General features: G+C 40.5%; 1 protein-coding gene and 1 pseudogene across 3 annotated transcripts in view; both read right to left on the reverse strand.

Moving 5' to 3' along the window:
- The window catches only part of ALS2 (alsin Rho guanine nucleotide exchange factor ALS2), a 69,793-nt gene extending 54,556 nt beyond the window's left edge, over positions 1 to 15,237 (reverse strand). Inside the window, exons 1-3 of one of the 3 annotated variants that reach the window (XM_038585377.1) lie at positions 15,102 to 15,237; positions 2,325 to 2,404; positions 1,009 to 1,163 (exon numbers count right to left, since the gene is read on the reverse strand). In XM_038585377.1, coding sequence (XP_038441305.1) covers positions 1,009 to 1,163; positions 2,325 to 2,344 — 175 coding nt within the window. In that variant the 5' untranslated portion in view covers positions 2,345 to 2,404; positions 15,102 to 15,237. Of the gene's footprint in view, positions 1 to 1,008; positions 1,164 to 2,324; positions 2,405 to 14,654; positions 14,697 to 15,101 lie in introns of those variants that run through there. The other 2 variants (XM_038585375.1, XM_038585376.1) reach the window with 2 other exon arrangements.
- LOC119867973 lies at positions 7,031 to 7,228 on the reverse strand (annotated as a pseudogene).
- Positions 15,238 to 19,519: the final 4,282 nt, after the last annotated feature.

A 19,519-nucleotide genomic window follows, 5' to 3' on the forward strand; every position in this document is an offset into this window, starting at 1 on the left:
GTTCTGGCCTAATAATAATAATATTACTATACTATTATTATTATGTAATTACTATAAGAATATTATTCTATATTATTATAATAAAATATACAATAATAAAGAGGCTGGAAAGAAATCCATGTTTACCCCACAGAATTACCAAGGTCAGATTTAAGCTTTGCTTCTTAGAATTTGTCTTTCCTTAGCTCCTACAAGGAAAATATCAAAGCATTATTGAATACTTAATAAATGCTTATGGAACAGAAATTTATAAATTAGTTAATGGCAGTCCTGGCTCAAACCTAATTCGCCACTGAGTTGGTAAATTGCTATTAAATTAAAAGCAACTCTCTCTATAAAATATAGCTTATGCTTCTGTTATCGATTTATTTTATTACATGTTCTTATGAGCTACTGTTTATGCCTGGGAAAAACTGTACTGAGGCAGTATAGCCAAGTGGCTTAAAAAAAGCAGGCTTTGAAATCAGACTCTGAATTTTAATCCTGACGGACACTCCAATAGCTCTATGGGCTTGGGGAAATTATTTAACCTCCTGACCTTCAGTTTCCTCATCTATGAAGTGGGAACATGAACAGCAGCCCACCTCACAAGGTGGTTGTGAAGACTCAGTGAAGTGTTACAGAGTACTCAGTGTGCTGCCAGGCACTTGTAATTGTTTAATAAACACTAGCTATTATTAGCATTATTATTCTGATACATTTAATGAACAAAGGTACAACAAAAGAGTTTCTGAACAGGTAATCTTTCAAAACTTAATTTTTCATGTACTTATTACTATAAAATTTAGAAACTATGATTCTTTTATTCTAGTTATGATAGATTTTAAATTTAAAAACCAATCTGATTTTTGATAAAAGGAGTAAAAATGTATTTTGAAAACACAAAGAGTATAAGCTCCAGCAAACTTCATTAAGCATTCCTGGTATCCAGTAACTCTTACCTGATCTTACACACCCAGGTACTGTTAGCATTTCAGTTAGTATTTGTTAAGCCATTCTTTTCAATACCTTCAGTCAGAAGAACTCCATGCTTCACTCCAAGGGCTGCCTGAAGAACAGTCTTTCCTCCCCAGCCTGGCAATCTCTCTGGTGTTACAGAATAGGATCCTGCTTGCCACACATGGACCAGGCCTCTTTCTTTGGATCCTTCTGCCTCTGTTGAGCTATAAACATTAAGAAAAATAGCTTGTTCCTGCAATTAAAATTGTATTTTGAGGGTTCTTAACTGATTTCATTAGATCTGTACTTTTTACCAGCACGTGGGTGACTGGATCGATAGTTTATCACCTGTTTTTATACTTTGGTTAGCACACAGGAGCAGAGATAAAACAACTATTTACATAAAAGGCTTGAGGACAATCTAAATTCACAAATTACTTATCTCTATCTAAGAAGCAAACAAAACCTATACTACTTTTTGAAGTTTTAGATTTAATAGCACAGAATTTTAAGATTTTATCTTCTCCATATATTAACTCCTTGTTTATATAATAAAGTTATAACATGTCCCAAGTTGGGACATGTTAAAATTTTAGTTTTGAATGTGTTAAAAAAAGTATTTTATAAGAAGGAATAGAGATCCATATTTTACTTTACACTGAGTAAGTTCTATAATTTTTATTTAAACTTTTAAGAATCAAATTTTTATCAGGAATATAAAATCTTCCATGTTTTATTCATGTTCCAGCCAAAGAATTCTATCCATGTGATGACTCTGGTTCAAAGAACACAAGACACACAACTTCATAATAATGACCACACCATAACTGCCTCTCCTTCTAAGAAAAGGGCATGTAAGATATACTAGGTTTCCTGTCTACCAAGTTTCCCTCTGTTGCCACCGATGATACTTTCCTTTCTCTAGAACACTGATGCCAATTTTAATGAGGCACAGAATTTTTTTTTTTTTATTTTATAATACCTATAAATTTCTCTACTTTTTGCTAAATGATATTCCTCTCAATTAAGATTAGGCATAACTATGGTTTTATGAAAGGAAAACCACAAACTTAATCCTGTTTTCTAAGGATAGAAGAGGATTACAATTAATAAGGCTACGTGTGAAGACCTGAAATTATTTGAGAGAAAAAAAATGACTTTGCAATGGTAACACCTTGTGCCTTTTTATAAGCATAAGAAACTAGCAACAAAGCTTATCACTAATCAGATTTAATATCTTTCTCTCTTTGCCAATCAACATAAATGTCACTATCCCTATTAAATAATCATGAACGAGAAAATTAAACTGAAGAGAAGCTACGCATATATGGAATTACTTATTGTGTTTTCCCAGAAGAGTAAGGGAGAAGAAGAAATGGTTTTACCTTCTCTTCTTTGAGTCCATCGGTCAGGGGGAGCACTCCATCACCAAATCATTTCTTCTTTACAAAAGGTATGTAAAGACCTAAATGGCAAAACACAGGTAATCACAAAGAGCAAGGAAAGAATATTGTGCTACTTCATTCCTTAGATTTGGAAGAAAAAAAAAAAAGGCAGCCCTCTAACAAGTGCACATTCATTGGACGATAAATATGCAGTGAAACTATTTCAACTATTTCACATCCCGCCTGCCAAAGTCGAATATCTAGACTGAGCCTGTCCACTGAGCTTATAAAAATGCCTGCTGACCATCAAATGCAATGTCAAAGGAAGACAAGACTACTTAAAATTAAGCTGTACTTTGTCAGGCAACAGATTGTGTTTTTTTATTATAAAGAAGGAAGTTCAATCTGAAAATTCTTTTTGTTAAATACTCATTTCATACATCTTAAGGTCACTGTTTTTTTTTTTTAAAGATTTTATTTATTTATTCATGAGAGACATAGAGGCAGAGACACAGGCAGAGGGAGGAGCAGGCTCCACGCAGGGAGCCTGATGTGGAACTCAATCCCTGGATTCCAGGATCACACCCTGAGCTAAAGGCAGATGCTTAACTGCTGAGCCACCCAGGCATCCCTAAGGTTACTTTTAAAATGCTTCTGGAACACAAACACGTAAATACCAATTAAAGCAGAAAAATATTCTAAAATCTCTTCAATAATGTATCCGGTTCAAGTGGTTTTAATTTACATTTTTCGACAATGCACACAAAAAATTACATCATTAAAATTTGAAAGTTTTCTATTTATTGGAACTAGCAGTATTTTCCCCAATCAACCTTGATTTGAAACCATAATATGAAAGGCTGAAAGAAAGAAATTTGGGTTTTAAAATAGATTTCAAAATCCACCATTTACGGGCATTTGAGTGTCTCAGTGGTTGAGTGTCTGCCTTTGGCTCAGTCAATCCCAGGGTCCTGGGATCGAGTCCCATATCAGGCTCCCCATAGGGAGCCTGCTTTTCCCTCTGCCTATGACTCTGCCTCTCTCTCTGTCTCTCTCATGAATAAATAAAATCTAAAAAAACCAAAACAAAACCCACCATGTAATAATAAAGTGCTACATGAAATTATGGTACAAATATCATAACCCATCAGTTTAGAAACTCAATGTTTAATAAAGAGACAGAAATATAAACAAGCAGACTGAAACACTCAAAGTATTTCAACTACAAATTCATATTTTTAAGTGCACCAAAACTCATGAAAATAAAAAAAGGCAATTAAGTTTTATTTGTGTCGACCATAAAAAATTCTCAGGCCAAATTTATGATTTTTCTGCAAAGGATATGACATGGTCACTGTCCTCTGAAAACAGCCCATACCAGCAGGAGTGATGTAAGATCCATCTGTTTACCCCCGGTTCACCTGTGAATTCTTACCGTTTGCCATCTGTGTATCTGGAGGAAATTATACCCTACCTAATGCTTAGCTTAGAAAGAATTTGAATCATTCAAAGTTGGATGAAAGGTACCATGTAAATAAAACATATACATGAATAGATTTCATAAATGCTATTAATGTAATAAAAGATTATTTTTGAATAATAAATATGATTATTAAGTGGTACTATGCCTTGTGTGTGATTAACCTTAGGAAAATGTACAGTTCATGGTATACAGAGAAATTCTGAAGCCAGATCTAATCTGTGTTTATCCACCAGAGATCAAGGAATAACAAACTGTTCCCTTGATTAAAGTTAAACAATACTCAGCAGAAACCAGAGAACTCCTCTGGGAGGGTGTGTAAGTACACAAACACACTTTGCTTCCCGTCACTGTTTCATTGAATGTAAATTGAATTTTATCCTACTGCCTGACAATCAAAAGGGTTCAGAACCCTTTTGGAGAAGGAACAAAGCTGTCAATCACATTTTTTGAATACAGAGTTTTCTTAAAGTAGATTTCATCTTTTGCCATATTTTTCACTACACATTTTTTTTTCAAATCCAAATGGAATTAAAACCATACATACTATTTTTGCAACTTTCTTGTGTTACTTACTATATATGCTAGGCAGAATAATGGTCCCCAAAGATGCCCATGTTCTAATGTCCATAACCTGTGAACAGGTTAGGTTAATGGCAAAGGGGAATTAAAGTTGCTAGTCAACTAACCTTAAGATAGGGAGATTATCCTGGTTATCTGAGTGGTTATCACAAGCATCTTTAAAAGTAGAAGGGGGGGGAGGATCCCTGGGTGGCTCAGGGCTCCCTGCCTTTGGCCCAGGGCGTGATCCTGGAGTCCTGGGATTGAGTCTTGCATCGGGCTCCCTGCATGGAGCCTGCTTCTCCCTCTGCCTGTGTCTCTGCCTCTCTCTATCATGAATAAATTAATTTAAAAAAAAAAAAAGTAGAAAAGGGGGGATCCCTGGGTGGCTCAGCGGTTTGGCGCCTGCCTTCGGCCCAGGGCGTGATCCTAGAGACCCGGGATCGAGTCCCACGTCGGGCTCCCTGCATGGAGCCTGCTTCTCCCTCTGCCTGTATCTCTGTCTCTCTCTCCCTCTCTCTGTGTATCTCATGAATGAATAAATAAAATCTTTAAAAATATTAAAAAATTAAAAAGTAGAAGAGGAATGCAGGAGTCTCAGATAAAGAGATGTGCTGATGGAAGCATAGTCAGAGACTGCTTGCTTTGAAGATGGGAAGGTGGGGAGCATAAGCCAAAGAATGTGGATGGCCTCTAGAAGTTGGAAAAGGCAAAGAAACAGATTTTCTCCTAGAGCCTCCAGAAAAGAATGCAACCCTGCGGATACCCTGATTTTAGCCCAGTGAAACTTGTGTCCTACTTTTAACCTAAAGAACTGCAAATCAATAAATTTGTGTTATTTTAAGCCACTAAATTTGTAGCAATTGGTTAAATAGCAATAGAAATCTAATATACTAATTCAGATATCTTTCTGTTTCAGTATTTACAAATCTATCTTATTTTGTTTTAATGGTATTTAATATGGTTGACTTCTTCCCAGAAGACAGGTCTGCCTAAGACTCAAACAGCAATGAAAAAAAGAGAAATGACTGCTAAGGAAACATAACTAAAAAAGAATACTACAGCTAAATGTGGGAAGCTTGTGTTATAGTTTTATCATACTTAAATATAAGTGGCACTTACCAACTCTATTTAACCTAACATTCTTTCTCAATTATGTATCCATAAGAAAAAGTAAACTGAAATTTTTGTTTTTCTAATACTTTTATGATCCTCTAGCAAGGAAATCTTTCAGATTTTCCTCAAGCACTCAAATAGCACTTAAATTTCCTTATGCTATCTCATTGCTTCACATTTTTATATATAAAATTGTCTAATCACGGGGTTTCTTCTGGGGATTTTCTCTCCAGGTGAACTTTAAAATTCTCACTCTACGTTCCTTTGGGAGACAGAATTCCCTAAATTCTGCTGCTTTTCTTCTGTTACAGTAACTTTCCTTCACAGGCCTTTGTCATATTAACTAGCTCTGATAAAGAAACTAAGGAGCAGCCCCCGTGGCTCAGCGGTTTAGCGCAGCCTTCAGCCCAGGGCGTGATCTTGGAGAGCCGGGATCGAGTCCCACATTGGGCTTCCTGCATGGAGCCTGCCTCTCCCTCTGCCTGTGTCCCTGCCGCTCTCTCTCGCGCGCGCTCTCTCTCTCTCTCTGTGTGTGTCTCTCATGAATAAATAAAATATTTAAAAAAAAAAGGAAAGAAACTGTGTGATGGTGTACAGTCAAAAATGTGGGGTCCTCTTTTGCCATGTATGGCCTTTCCAGGAATCAGACATCTGTAAAATGAGCAAAATAGACTCAAGCATCCCCTCCAGCTATTAAGTTCTATGAATCACAGACAAAGCTAGATTCATTTTAAAGTATGCCATTCTACACTTCAAATTATCTCCTTTATGCTGAAATGTAAAGCAATTAAATTCTCAGATGGCCCTTTAAAACAAAAAGTAAACCTTGGTTCTTAACAATTTGACTCCACTTTTAGATCCCATTAGAAACATACCCTCCTGCTACATTTAATAGAGAGAAGCAGGCTCCATGCAGGGAGCCAGACACGAGACTCGATCCCGGGTCTCCAGGATCACACCCTGGGCTGCAGGCAGCACTAAACCGCGGCGCCACCAGGGCTGCCCATATCCACATCATTTTAAAGATCAAAAAATTCTGAATTCTAAAACATACATTGCCTCAAGGGCTTCAAGGAAGGCACTAGGAACTGGTATTCTACTTTTTTTTTTTTTTTAAGATTTATTTATTTATTTATTTATTTGAGAGAGAGAGAGCGAGCTTGAGCAGGGAGGACAGAAGGAGAGAGAGATAATCCTGACGGAGACTATCTGATGTGTGCCAAGTCCAACATGGAGCTTAATCCCAGGACCCCAAGATCATAACCTGAGCCGACATCAAGAGTCAGATGCTTAACCCACTAAGTCACCCAGGCACCCCAGGAACTTGTACCCTAAAACAATGATCATTTTTGGTAGGAGTCCCCAACTTTTAACTATCTTATATACCTCCTTTAGTTTCTTTTATGTACTTTTAACATCAACTTCATTTTGAAGAGTATTCTAGAAAGTTGCATGGCTTATAAGACATTCTGTAGGCGCTTTAACAATGTATTCCAATGATGATAAAATTTACATCTGTCTCAAAAGTCTTATATCTATTTTATGGCAAATATATATACAATGCCCAAATTAATTTTGCAAGGAGTATCCTGCCTGCAAATACTCACTTGTCTCATGTTCTCAGTGGAAGAAGGCAGCCAATTTAATTTCATACAAGGCTGCCAATTTGATAGGAGAGAGAGGTAAATAGCAATAATCGCGCCTCGGATAAACCTCATTGGCTACGATACTGCCACTGCGCAAAGCTGAGAGAGAGGTAAATAAATGAGAGAGGTGCATTGTCCTAAAACAGATGTCAGTGAGAAATCCTAGAGGACCTAGAATATAGGAGTATAAAGTTCAGAAAAAATGTCTCAGCTATTAATATGAACTTGGGAAGGCATATGGATAACATGTGAAATCAAGACAATGCATACCACTGCGTGTTTTTTGTTTTTTGTTTTTTTAAGATTCCTGAGACACACAAAGGGAGAGCCAGAGAAATAGGCAGAGAGAGAAGCAGGTTCCCCACAAGGAGCCTGATGAGGGACTCGGTCCTGTACCCTGGGATCACACCCTAAGCTGAAGGTAGACACTCAACTGCTGAGCCACTCAGGCGTCCCACCACTGGGTGTGTATTAAGAGAAAGGAAAGGAATGGGACCAAGCTGAAAGGGGTTCCTGCACCTAGAGGTTGGTTAGGATGAGGAACAAGCAATAACAACGGAGTGAGAAGTGACCTGAGAAGTGGAAGAAACATAAGTCTATGTGGGCACATAAAAACAAAGCAGCATTTCCAGGAGAAAGGCCTCATCAATTAGGTCAATGCAGCCAGGATCTGATAGGATGGGAGCCGAAAAGTATCCAGTGGGCATGCCAACATATATCAATTCTGAGCGAGGTCAGTTTCAGTGGTGGTCGGGACTGAAAACCAGGTTGGAGTAGGTTGACTACAAATGGGAGGTGAGCACAAGACAATTAAGTTCGTGTAAAGAATTCTTTTGAAAACATTGTCAAAATGACAGAGAAGTGGAGCAATAACCAAAGAAGAATGTGAAGATAAAGGGTGTGTTTTTTGTATATGCAGGATAGGGTAGATGAGAGATAGCTGAACATGTTTGCATTGACAAAACACCAACCCTGGAGGCAAGGATACAGAGGGAAGAACGAAAGTCCTGGACAAAGTGAGAGGACGGCATCTGGAACACGTGTTTTGGGACTGATCTTTCACAAGAGGAAGGGTCTACATTTTAATAAGGAGACAGATCTAGATTACAGATACACAGATACAGCTACAGATATAGACAGGGGTGGCAAGAGTAAGAGTCTCACATAATGGCATCTGTGACTAGCACTTCACAGTATACGTGCACTGTGTATTCTAATCTCACTTCTAGCTCCAGTCATTTGTTTATTTTATCTTGCTATATTATACATTTTTGTAAACTGCCTTAAATCCTTTTAGGACAAAGCAGAATAAAAACTTTTTAAAATTTAATGTGGAAAAGAAATGTGCTAGTGGACTATTCTCTCACATGCACAAAGAAAATTAAATCATGTAAGATTCTATTTGTTCGTCTCTAGTAAACTTTATTTTCTGGATTAAGTCCTTTTCTTTTAATGATTTAGTGAAAGATGAATTTGTAATATGTTAAGTACAGTAACTTTCAAATGCTGAAATTTAAAAAACTAACACTACATGTATTTTTTCACCTATTAAGGTGTAGATATGCCGGTCTAAAATTTATATGAAAACCAAAAATATCTTATTCTCTATTATAGCCCAGCTGCTTAACATAGTCCTGATATATAACAGATACTCAATAAATATCTGTATAGCCTAGGCCAACATAAATAAGTGAATTTCTGTCCTTAAGTTTACACGCTATCATGTTCTGTCTTTCTGACTAGCATGAGAACTCTCTATAGACAGCACCCTCAAAGCATAGAAAAAGCCAGAAAAGCTGAGCACTTCCAGTCTTATTCTCTGGTCTCACTAGTTTAAAATAGGTATATTGATTAAAACAACTGCAATAATTATAGCTGTAAGAGTAATGATGACTATAAATTAGAATGACAAGACATTAAGATAAAAGGACAATGGAATAGTAAGTTGTATTGCATTTTGTATCCACTGCAAAATTTTAAAATTGCAGGCACTTACTTTCTTTAAAGTTTGTATAGGCTTCATTGTATAAAAATGTGTAACCAGGGGCACCTAGGTAGCTCAGTTGGTTGAGTGGCCGACTCTTGGTTTTGGCTCCTGTCATGACCTCAGGGGCCTCGGATCAAGCCCCCCAGTCAGCTTCCCACTCAGCAAGGAGTCTGTGGATTCTCTCTCTCTCTCAATCTCTCTCTCCCTCTCATACACACACACACACAAGCTCTCTCCCTTTCTCTCTCAAATAAATATCTTCAAAAATTTTTTTAAAGTCATAAATCCGAGCTTATACTATGAACACAGTAAACAATAATTTAAGACACTATGGTATTTTACACATAGTAAATGCTCAATGAATATTTTCTTTTAGAGAGTCAATATATTTATACATGGATCAAGGCAACTTATGACTCAAACACCTGACTTACCAACTAATCAATATACTAACAACTGTTACTTCCTGGATATCCCACCACCAAAGCCTTTACCAACCACTAATGAAGGTTGAGGAACACTCACCTGGCACTATAGCCTTGACAAACCAACCATCAAAGTGACAAAGCCACTTCAAATCCCAACCCTCTCAGCCCTAAGTGCAACACAGAAGGCAATGCCTGATACTACTATGGGAGCTGACTAGCCCCTTAAATACTGACCTAGAGTTCAAGAATTCTTGAAGAGAAGTGTTTAAGGTCATCACAGGGCCACATAACTAAACAGGGAGTATACATGCTAAAAAATAGTGTTCTAGAGATACAAGTTTCACTTCTTTTGAAAGTGCTAGTAACAAGTATTCTTGATTAGGAATGAAAGATTATTTAACTCATTTAAATACTGTGGTTATATTAAGGATCAGCTGTTAAATTTACTATTTAACTATTTACTATTTACTATTCAAACCATATAACACAGCTCACCATGTTTACTTATTAATACCTATTTAACAGAGAATTAGATTTTCTTTGAGCAATAACTAGGACACCTGCAGTCACAGTATAAATTCAGTTTTACCACACTGTAATAAAATGTAACCAAGCCAAACTTTAAAAAGTGTTAATGACCACATGGCATCTGTGGTAATTCTGTATCTGAGTCACTCCATCCAAATCCCTTCTAGGACTCTATGATATACTCTGTTCCCCTATCCTTTGAGGTCATGTTTGCATTCCCCAAGGGTCTCTAGAATTTTAATTCCTCTGCAGACTTTCAAGGAGTATTCCTCAGTTAAGAAAGCATTTTCCCAGGTGCACGACTCAAACAGTAAAGTAAAACTGACTAAATAATTCGTCTGTCTCCTCTCCTTAGAAAAGCTTTACATTGTGGAGCTGCACTGGTACATTCTTTTCCTATTGCAGAAAGAAAAGAATTATTTTCCCAGAGCCAACTACTTTAAGACTAGAAAGTAAAATAAAGCACACTGGAAGAGAGCCCTAATTATAAATAAAAATTTTATTTTTAAATTTGTTGTTTAATTATATAAAAGTTAAATTAGAATGGAATCAAAATTTAAAAATTTCAAGTGTTAGTTTCACAAACTATCTTAATTACACAGAAATCTGTAAAAGTAAATAATGAACAAATCCATGTACCTACCCGTTAAGTTTTAACATGTTAACAAATTTGCTTCAGCTGTTTTTATTTTATTTTTATTTATTTATTTATTTTTTTATGATAGTCACACAGAGAGAGAGAGGCAGAGACACAGGCAGAGGGAGAAGCAGGCTCCATGCACCGGGAGCCCGACGTGGGATTCGATCCCAGGTCTCCGGGATCGCACCCTGGGTCAAAGGCAGGCGCCAAACCGCTGCGCCACACAGGGATCCTGCTTCAGCTGTTTTTAAAATGGAAAGTTACACATATTTCTGAAAAAGCTCCATCCAAACCTATCTCCCAGAGTTAGCCACTATTTATAAAGTTAATGTGTTTCATTTCCATAAAAGTTCTTATATTTTTATGTATTTTCATTAGATACATATGTACCCATAAGCAATATAAGCTATATTCTTTTAAAACTACATAAATGCGGACACCTGGGTGGCTGAGTATTTGAGTGTCTGCCTGCCACTCAGGATGTGATCCTGGGGTCCTGGGATCGAGTCCTGCGATCGAGTCCTGCATCAGGCTCCCTTCGAGGAGCCTGCTTCTCCCTCTGCCTGTGTCTCTGCCTCTCTGTATCTCTCATGAATAAATAAGTGAAATCTTTAAATAAATAAATAAATAAATAAAACTACATAAATGCATCATATCATAGACATTCTTTGGCAACTTGCTTCTTCACTCAATATTATGCTCTTGAGATGTATCCACATTGATAAGTATAGATCTAGTTCCTATTTTCACTAGGGGATAGTATTTCATTGCATGAATAAACCATAGTTTATCCATTTCCCTACTAAAGTACAGCTGGATTCTTCTACTTTATTGCTATTTTAAGAGTTGCTATAATCATCTTTGTTGCATATTTGCTTGAGCAATTGCCCTTAGTTAAGAATTCAGCTCAACAAAAATTTAGGTTGCAGAATAACCCTGTAATCAAAGTTATCCATCTAGATGTCATTATTGGGTCTAACCACCACCTTCCTAATAGGAAGATCATGTGAAATAAAGAACAAAAGAAAAAACAAGTGTGTATATATATATATATATATATATATGTATATATATATATATAGACAGTAATGAGGACTATAAAGAACAAAATTCATTTTTTTTATACAGTAATTTTTATTTAATAAATTTTATTTAAATTATATGTAAAAGGAAACCAGGAGTTGATTAATTTGTGAAATCAACGAGACTAAAGCTGATCTCTGTGAGCATAATTCACTGGTGGCCAAGTGAAACTCTACAAAACAGCCCCAGCCTTTTCCTCATAGGAGTTGAGAGAACTGTACATTTTTTATTCAAAAAAGAAGTCTCTATTAAAGAGCAATTCTATGAGAGCCCAAACAAGTTCTCATTATTTCACTGATTTAAATATTTTTGCCTACTCATGTGGATCAATTAGTTCAGCTACTTTACCAATTTCTCAGCTAATTTACCAATTGTGCGATGCAGCAGCAAACATCAAGACATAATGTAAAGACAGTACCATGACATTTATAGAAGAAAATAAATGTAAGACTCAAAGAACCATGTCAAAGTCTGTTAAAATTTGTGGTTACTGTGCATTTTCTTAAGGACTGATAACCTACAAAACCTACTATTTATTACTGATGACCGAATTATCTAATTATCAACAGAGAAGAGTGACAAGAAAAAAAAAACTGGGTTTAAAAAAAAAAAAAAAAAGGCAGGAACGTCTGCCTTGGGCTCAGGGCACGATTCTGCGGTCAGGGATTGAATCCCAGATTCCACTCCTTTCAGGGAGCCTGCTTCTCCCTCTGCCTGTGTCTCTGCTTCTGTGTGCGTGTCTCTCATGAATAAATAAAATTTTTTTAAAAAGCACTGCAAGTAAAATCTCTAATACAGTTGGAGTATGTGCTAGGTTTAATTCTACAAAGTTATGAAAAGGCTAAATCATCTAGAAGTAAAATCCTCACAGCACTCTGAGTCTGAGAAAGGGGCTCAATCTCATACTACATAAAAGCGGGCCTTCTTTTACACCACCTCAAAAATCACCAGTCTTCACCTTCCTTCGTAGTTTTTTAACTCATACCTTACCTAGTGTCATATTAATACAAAATCATGAAAAGTTTTTTTTACAAGTCAATCATATTCTTTGGAAATACCTTTAAAATGGACCCAGCAGTACTGCATTAAACCCATGTTTTTCATAAAAAGGTAGAAGATTAATAGTCCTTTTTCCATCTAATCACACAAAACTGAAATCCGTTCTCAGTGAAGTTCTTAACACACTCTGTATCTTTAACAGTCAAAATGCCCAAAGTTAAGTGTCTCAAAAGACAACCTAAACTCTGAGGGCTGAAATCTGGACAGAAGAGCTATTCCAGTTCACATTGCTTCACTATACTTAAAAAAATAAGAGGCTTACCTGATGCAACTCAAACCGCCCCCAAAATGACCCATTTGGTACTTTATTTTCTGGATCGTTATCTTTTCAAATAATAATATTGTGAAACAGCTTTGAATCTTTTTGCTATAACTATGAACCCTAAATATGCCAATACTACCCATACTTAATAAACTAAGCAATAAATTTAAACTCGGTATAGATTCTAAAAGCATCTCTTCCACATTAAAATACCCCTTTATTGAATACCAAAGTTACTACGAACCAACCGAGAAACTATTTTCCGTAAGTATTAAGTCAATGTATCAAAAAACTATCTGGATACTATCCCTTGAATTTAAAAAGTGCATTATAGTTCTTTTCTAAAAAATATTCAGTTCTCTTTCCCATTTAGAAAACAGGGAGTCAGTGTGGGACATGAGACAGGAGAAGAAGAAATAATCATAAAAATAGGTAACATGTACTGAATGAATATCTACCACCGCCAGGCACGGCAATAAATAGATGAACCATTCAATGTAAAGGTGCTGTTATCAGGAAAGTACTTCAATCTTGAGTCTAGAAATCAGAAAATAATTTAGAGAAGTTAAGCAACTTTCTCCAAGTCAAAGAATAAGTAGATGTGATGTAAGGTCTGTCCAAATCCGAAGCCTAAGCTTATGTTCTTAAAATTAAAATACGGCAGTATACTACAAAAGCAAATTTTTATTTTTTTTTATTTTTTTAAGGATTTTATTTATTCATGAGAAACAGAGACAGAGAGAGAGAGAGAGAGGCAGAGACACAGGCAGAGGGAGAAGCAGGCTCCACGCAGGGAGCCCGACGGGGGACTCGATCCCGGGTCTCCAGGGTCACGCCCCGGGTCCAAGGCGCGCTCAACCGCTGAGCCACCCGGGCTGCCCCCAAAGCAAATTTTTCACTGCTTTAAATTCTTTAGGTGCTCAAGAACTCAAAGGTCCAGTGGTCACTCCGAATCATTCATAGTCATGTATGAACTAGGGAGAAAAGCTGGACCCATAACCTCGGTGACTTGATACCTGTCCGGAATGAACACACGTCCCACAATCTTACTCTTTAGAGCCTTTCAAAGAACATCTGCAGCCACCAACAAGCCCAAAGGCAAGAGACTAAAAGCTGTGTGTCTGCGCTTAACAGTTCTTTCCTCCTCCGTCCTGGATGCGCCGCTCCGGCCGGGTGCTTTCCTGTGCCCTCGCCGCCCGAGCCCCGAGCCCCGAGCCCCGAGCCCCGAGCAGGAGTGCGCGGCGCTGGCGCCGACCTGTGGGTGCTCGTCCCCAGAGCGGCCCCAGTTACCCCACGGACCAGCCAACCCCGGGGGGCAGGACCACTTCCTAATGACCGAGCTCTGCTCCTCTCCCGCCTTCGCTCCTCATCAAGAACTTCTCCCCTCCCAATGGCTCACCTGGCACGCCAGAGGACTTGGTTAAACTACGAACTCTCGGTATCGAGGTCCTTTTCTCCTTCTGCGACCGCCCTTTCAAGCCACCGAAACCCCCAGGCCAGGCCCCCCCCGCCCCCGCGGTCCGCATGCTGGGGCACTCACCGAGGCTCAGGGCCAGGGGCTCCGGGTCGTGCGCGGGGCGCCCCGGGGGGGCCCCTCAATACCTCCTCGGGAGCGCGGGGAGCAAAGGCAGCGAGGGGGGAGGCGGGGGGGGCGCCCAACAATTTCCCGCCGCGGAGCCCGTGCAGCAGCGCCCCGGCTGGGGCCGGAGCAGAGGAGCCGAGGGGAGAGCCGGCGCGGGACAGGGGGCCGCGTCGGTGCCCGTGGGCGGGCAGGCGCCGTCCGTCCGTCCGTCCGTCCGTCGATCTGTCGGTCGGACGCAGGCTTTTTGGAAGACGCGGGCGCCGTCTCCGCGGGTCCCCAGGCGCGCTCCCGGGCCTCGGCCCGCGCCTCCGCCCCTCCCTCCGCCCCCGGCCTCCCGCACACCGAAGAGCCGGGCGGGCCAGCCCTGCGAGGCCGAGGGCCGCCCAGAGACGCGCCCGCGCTCACCTGACGCTCCACCGGCAGCACCGCGGTCTGCACCCGGCGCGAGCGCCTCAGCCCAGCGGGTCCCCGAGATCAGCTGATTCACGGGGGGCGGGGCCTCGGGCGGCGGGGCGGCGAGCTCGCGTGAGGGCGGGCGGGGATACCCCGAGTAGGCGGGGCCACACGCCGACGGCGTCTGATAGCGATCAAAATTATCCGGGAGGCCTCCGGCGCTGCGGGCTCGGTCCTCCGCGGTGCTGCCCCTCCCTCAGGACGGGGCGGAGCCACCAGCCCTAAAACGCGCTTGGGCGGTGACGTAACACGGAGTCGCCGGGGCCTAACTACCCGAGAGCTTCCATGGTAACGGGTGGCGATGAAAGTAATTGCGAGCTGCAGGCGTTCTGCTGCCACCCCAGACTGCGGAAGTCAGAAGGATAAGTTCGCTACCCATTCGGGGAAAAGGCTAAATGGTCTGCAAACTGCGTCTGTGGAGTCTACGCTACCGGTAGTCGCTTCTGCCCCCCGCGAATGACGTCATCGCCGAGCGGCGCCCGTGGGTCCTAGTGCCCCCACTGTTTTGACTTGGTTGCAACCCCAAAAGGTGGGATGTGGTTGGAGGAAATGCATCGGTACCTCTTGAGATTCCCCATAGGGTTGCCCAGCGTACAATCTGCGTAAAACTAGTTTACGTGTTCGGCGCGCAGTTTCGCGACAGTCTGCTGGGCGCAGCCACAGCCCCTCCTCGACCGGGCTCGCAGCCGGAGAGTCCTCCCGGGAGGATTTTCCGGAGCCGCCACCCTCGGCGCAGGGTGGGTGCGAGCTCCGTGCTGGTAGGAACCGGGCCATCCCTGGGCCTCTATTCAGGCCACGAGAGACAGAGATGCAGGCAAGGTGTGAAGTTCCTGTGCACAAATGGGTGTATCCCGTTCACCCTGAGCCCCATCGCTTCCTTGATTCTCCACCCACCTGCAAATGCAAAATCGTTGGGTCCGCAACAATTCAGCCAACTTTGTCCACTCTTGCACCAGTGCTTCGGACGACGGAACCTCGAGAATTGGCAGCAACGCAAACCACAGGTGCAAAGGACTTGCAGGCGGCCAGGCAATCTTGCTAAGCCTGCAAACAGCCCTTTAATACACAACTACTGGGAATTCCTACTTTTCCCATCGCCTGTTATTCACAACCTACACACATTGGTAACTGAACTCTTCCTACCCACCCCACCCTCCCTTGGTAGACAGGCTTTTGTTTGTTTTTTTAAACATTTTATTTATTAGTGAGAGACACAGAGAGAGGCAGAGGGAGAAGCAGGCTCCGTGCAGGGAGCCCGAGAGCCCGACGTGGGACCCGATCCCGAGTCTCCAGGGTCACGCTCTGGGCCAAAGGCAGGCGCTGAACCCCTGAGCCACCCGGCCTGCCCAGTAGACAGTTTTTAAAATAAAAATTTTAAAACTGCCTCCTACTTTTCTGGGGAAAAAGCGCTACCACTTGGGATACATTTCCCTGACTCCCACCAGCCACTCTTACAAAAGCTACCCGCCCTAGCCTTCCTTTCCTTCTCCCTCTTTCTCTTTAGAAGAGCTGTTCTGCGCTCTCAAAATTTATCCCTCCACCTGAATTCAGGATCCCTTCCAATCCCCTAGGGGATTTGCTCCATTACTTATCCCTTCCCTTTTGTTTATTTTCAATCTTTGCTTTTATTACTCCTACTCCTCGGGATATAAGCCTGTTCCTGCCTTTTGCCTCTTTAATGTCTTTTTCTTCTGTTCTTTTAGTTTGCAGCCTAATTTTTTAAGATTTTATTTATTTATTCATGAAAGACACACACAGAGAGAGGCAGAGACACAGGCAGAGGGAGAAACAGGCTCCATGCAGGGAGCCCGGCATAGGACTTGATCCTGGGACTCCGGGGTCATGACCTGAGCTGAAGGCAGATGGTCAACCCCTGAGCCACCCAGGCATCCCTCTCCCTCTACTTTCTGACCTCCCAATCTTTCTCATCTCAATCTGCAATCTCTTTTTCAGGTCTAATGAAACTAGTAGTCACCTAATTTTGGAACCTAGTGAGATAGACTGAGAATGGAATGAACCATTCTGTGCAACTAGAAAGAAAGAATAAATGTATTGATATGGAATGCTCTAGAAGTTAGTTCTTAAAAGAAAAAAAAAGGTAAATGCTGAGTCATGTTTATTATATTCTACCAATTGTATGTTACAATGTGTGTTTGAGAGAGAGAAATATATATCCTTGTCTTTGTGTTTACATATGTGAGCTCTGAAAGGATATGTTAAAAGGTGACTGACCCTGGGGAAGAGAATTAGGAACCGTGGGAGGAAAACTCACTTTTCACTCTATGGCATATTGCGTTGTTTAAACTTATAACTTGGGCAGCCCGGGTGGCTCAGCGGTTTAGCGCCTGCCTTCAGCCCAGGGCATGATCCTGCAGGCCCGGGATCGAGTCCCATGTCAGGCTCCCTGCATGGAGCCTGCTTCTCCCTCTGCCTGTATCTCTGCCTCTTTCTCTCTCTGTGTATCTCTTATGAATAAATAAATAAAATCTTTAAAAAAATAAACATAACTTTACAAATCTGGTTTTAATATACTTTTTTACTTATTTAAAAAACTTTTAAATGTGAAAAAACTTATTTTCAGTCTTCCTTTCCCATGTTTCCTCCTTGACTTATGGGACACACTCCTTCTGGGTTTTCCCCCTATTCCTTCAGACCTTTCCTTTGCCTTTTCAGACTCTTTGTTTAACCTGTCCCTTAAATTCTTGGACTGAATAAGTATTTATTGCATGCTTATTATTTGCCAAACACTTTTCTAGGCACTAGACAAACATGATAATGAACAAAACAGACAAGGGTCTCTGCTCTAATGAAACATGCACTCTGGTAGTGTGAAGATAGTCTCCAGAGGTGGCAGCCATCAATTCTTCCCTCCATGTATACAAATGCCACTCTTGACATCAAGACATGGAGTCTATTTCCTCTTCATCTGAGTATGAGCTAGGTTTGTGATTTTTTTTTTTTTTTAACTAAAAGATTGTGGCAGAAATGAAGTTCTGGGGCTGCTGAATCAAGGCCTTAGAAAGATCTGGAGATTTCCACATCCCCTCTGAGAAGCCAGCTGCCATGCTCTAAAGAAGCTTCAAGTATACTACAGGTTGATAAAAGACAACATGAAGAGTTAGGCCACATGGAAGAGCATTAAGTGCCAAAACATAAGCAGAGCCTTCTGGGACCTTCCAGGCCAATCCAGTTACTGGCTGAATGCAGTTGAGTGATACCAGCCAGTGCTAAGAGGAACAGAAAACAGCCTAGGCAAGCCCTGTCTGAATTCCTGACCCAAATTCCCCCCAAATAATAAATTGTTGCTTTTAACCACTAAGTTTTGGGGTGATTGGTTATGCAGCAATGCCTGAAACAAGTGGGAAGAGTGAGAGCTAAAAAACAATATTGTGGTGACTGACTGGGCTATAAAGAGGCAAAAAATGGAAACAGTCAATAAAACTAAAAGGCATCCTATGGAATGTGAGAAGGTATTTGTAAATATCAGATAAAGGGCTAGTATCCAAAATATAAAGAGCTATCAGACTCGACACTCAAAACACTAAAAATCCAGTCAAGTAATGGGCAGAAGACATGAACAGACATTTATCCAAAGAAGACAGACAAATGGCCCCAGACACATGAAAAAATGCTCAACATCACTCATCATCAGGGAAATACAAATCAAAACCACAGTGAAATACTACCTCACACCACTTAGAATAGCTAAAATTAACAACTCAGGGAACAAAAGATGTTGGCAAGGATGCAGAGAACAGGGAATCCTCTTGCACTGTTGATGGGAATGCAAGCTGGTGCAGCCACTCTGGAAAACAGTATGGAGTTTCCTCAAAAAGTTAAAAATAATGAGCCCTGGGTGTTATTCTATAAGTTGGCAAATTGCACACCAATAAAAAATAAATTTATAAAAAAAAAGTTAAAATAGAACTATTTTATGACCCAGTAATTACACTACTAGGTATTTATCCAAAGGACACAAAGTAGTGATTTGAAGGGACACATGCACTCCAATGTTTGTAGCAGCAGTGTCTATAAATAGCCAAATTATGGAAAGAGCCCAGATGTCCATCAACAGATGAATGGATAAAGAAGATGTGGGATGTGTGTGGTATGTGTGTGTGTGTGTGTGTGTGTGTGTAAAATATTACTCAGCCATCAAAAAGAATGAACAATGTGGGTAGAACTAGAGAGTATTGTGCTTAGGGAAATGTCAGAGAAAGACAAATATGCGTAAGTGCATATTAATGTTGTAGCTGTTGTTTTCACAAACAAGAAAGAAAGGTAAGAGAATAGACAGGTATTTCACACAGAAGAGTGTGATTTTATATAAAGTAAGCAGGAAAACTCTCTCTTCTAAAGGGACTTATCTG

The sequence above is a fragment of the Canis lupus genome, chromosome 37, assembly GCF_011100685.1.
Source record: "Canis lupus familiaris isolate Mischka breed German Shepherd chromosome 37, alternate assembly UU_Cfam_GSD_1.0, whole genome shotgun sequence".
NCBI lineage: Eukaryota > Metazoa > Chordata > Mammalia > Carnivora > Canidae > Canis > Canis lupus.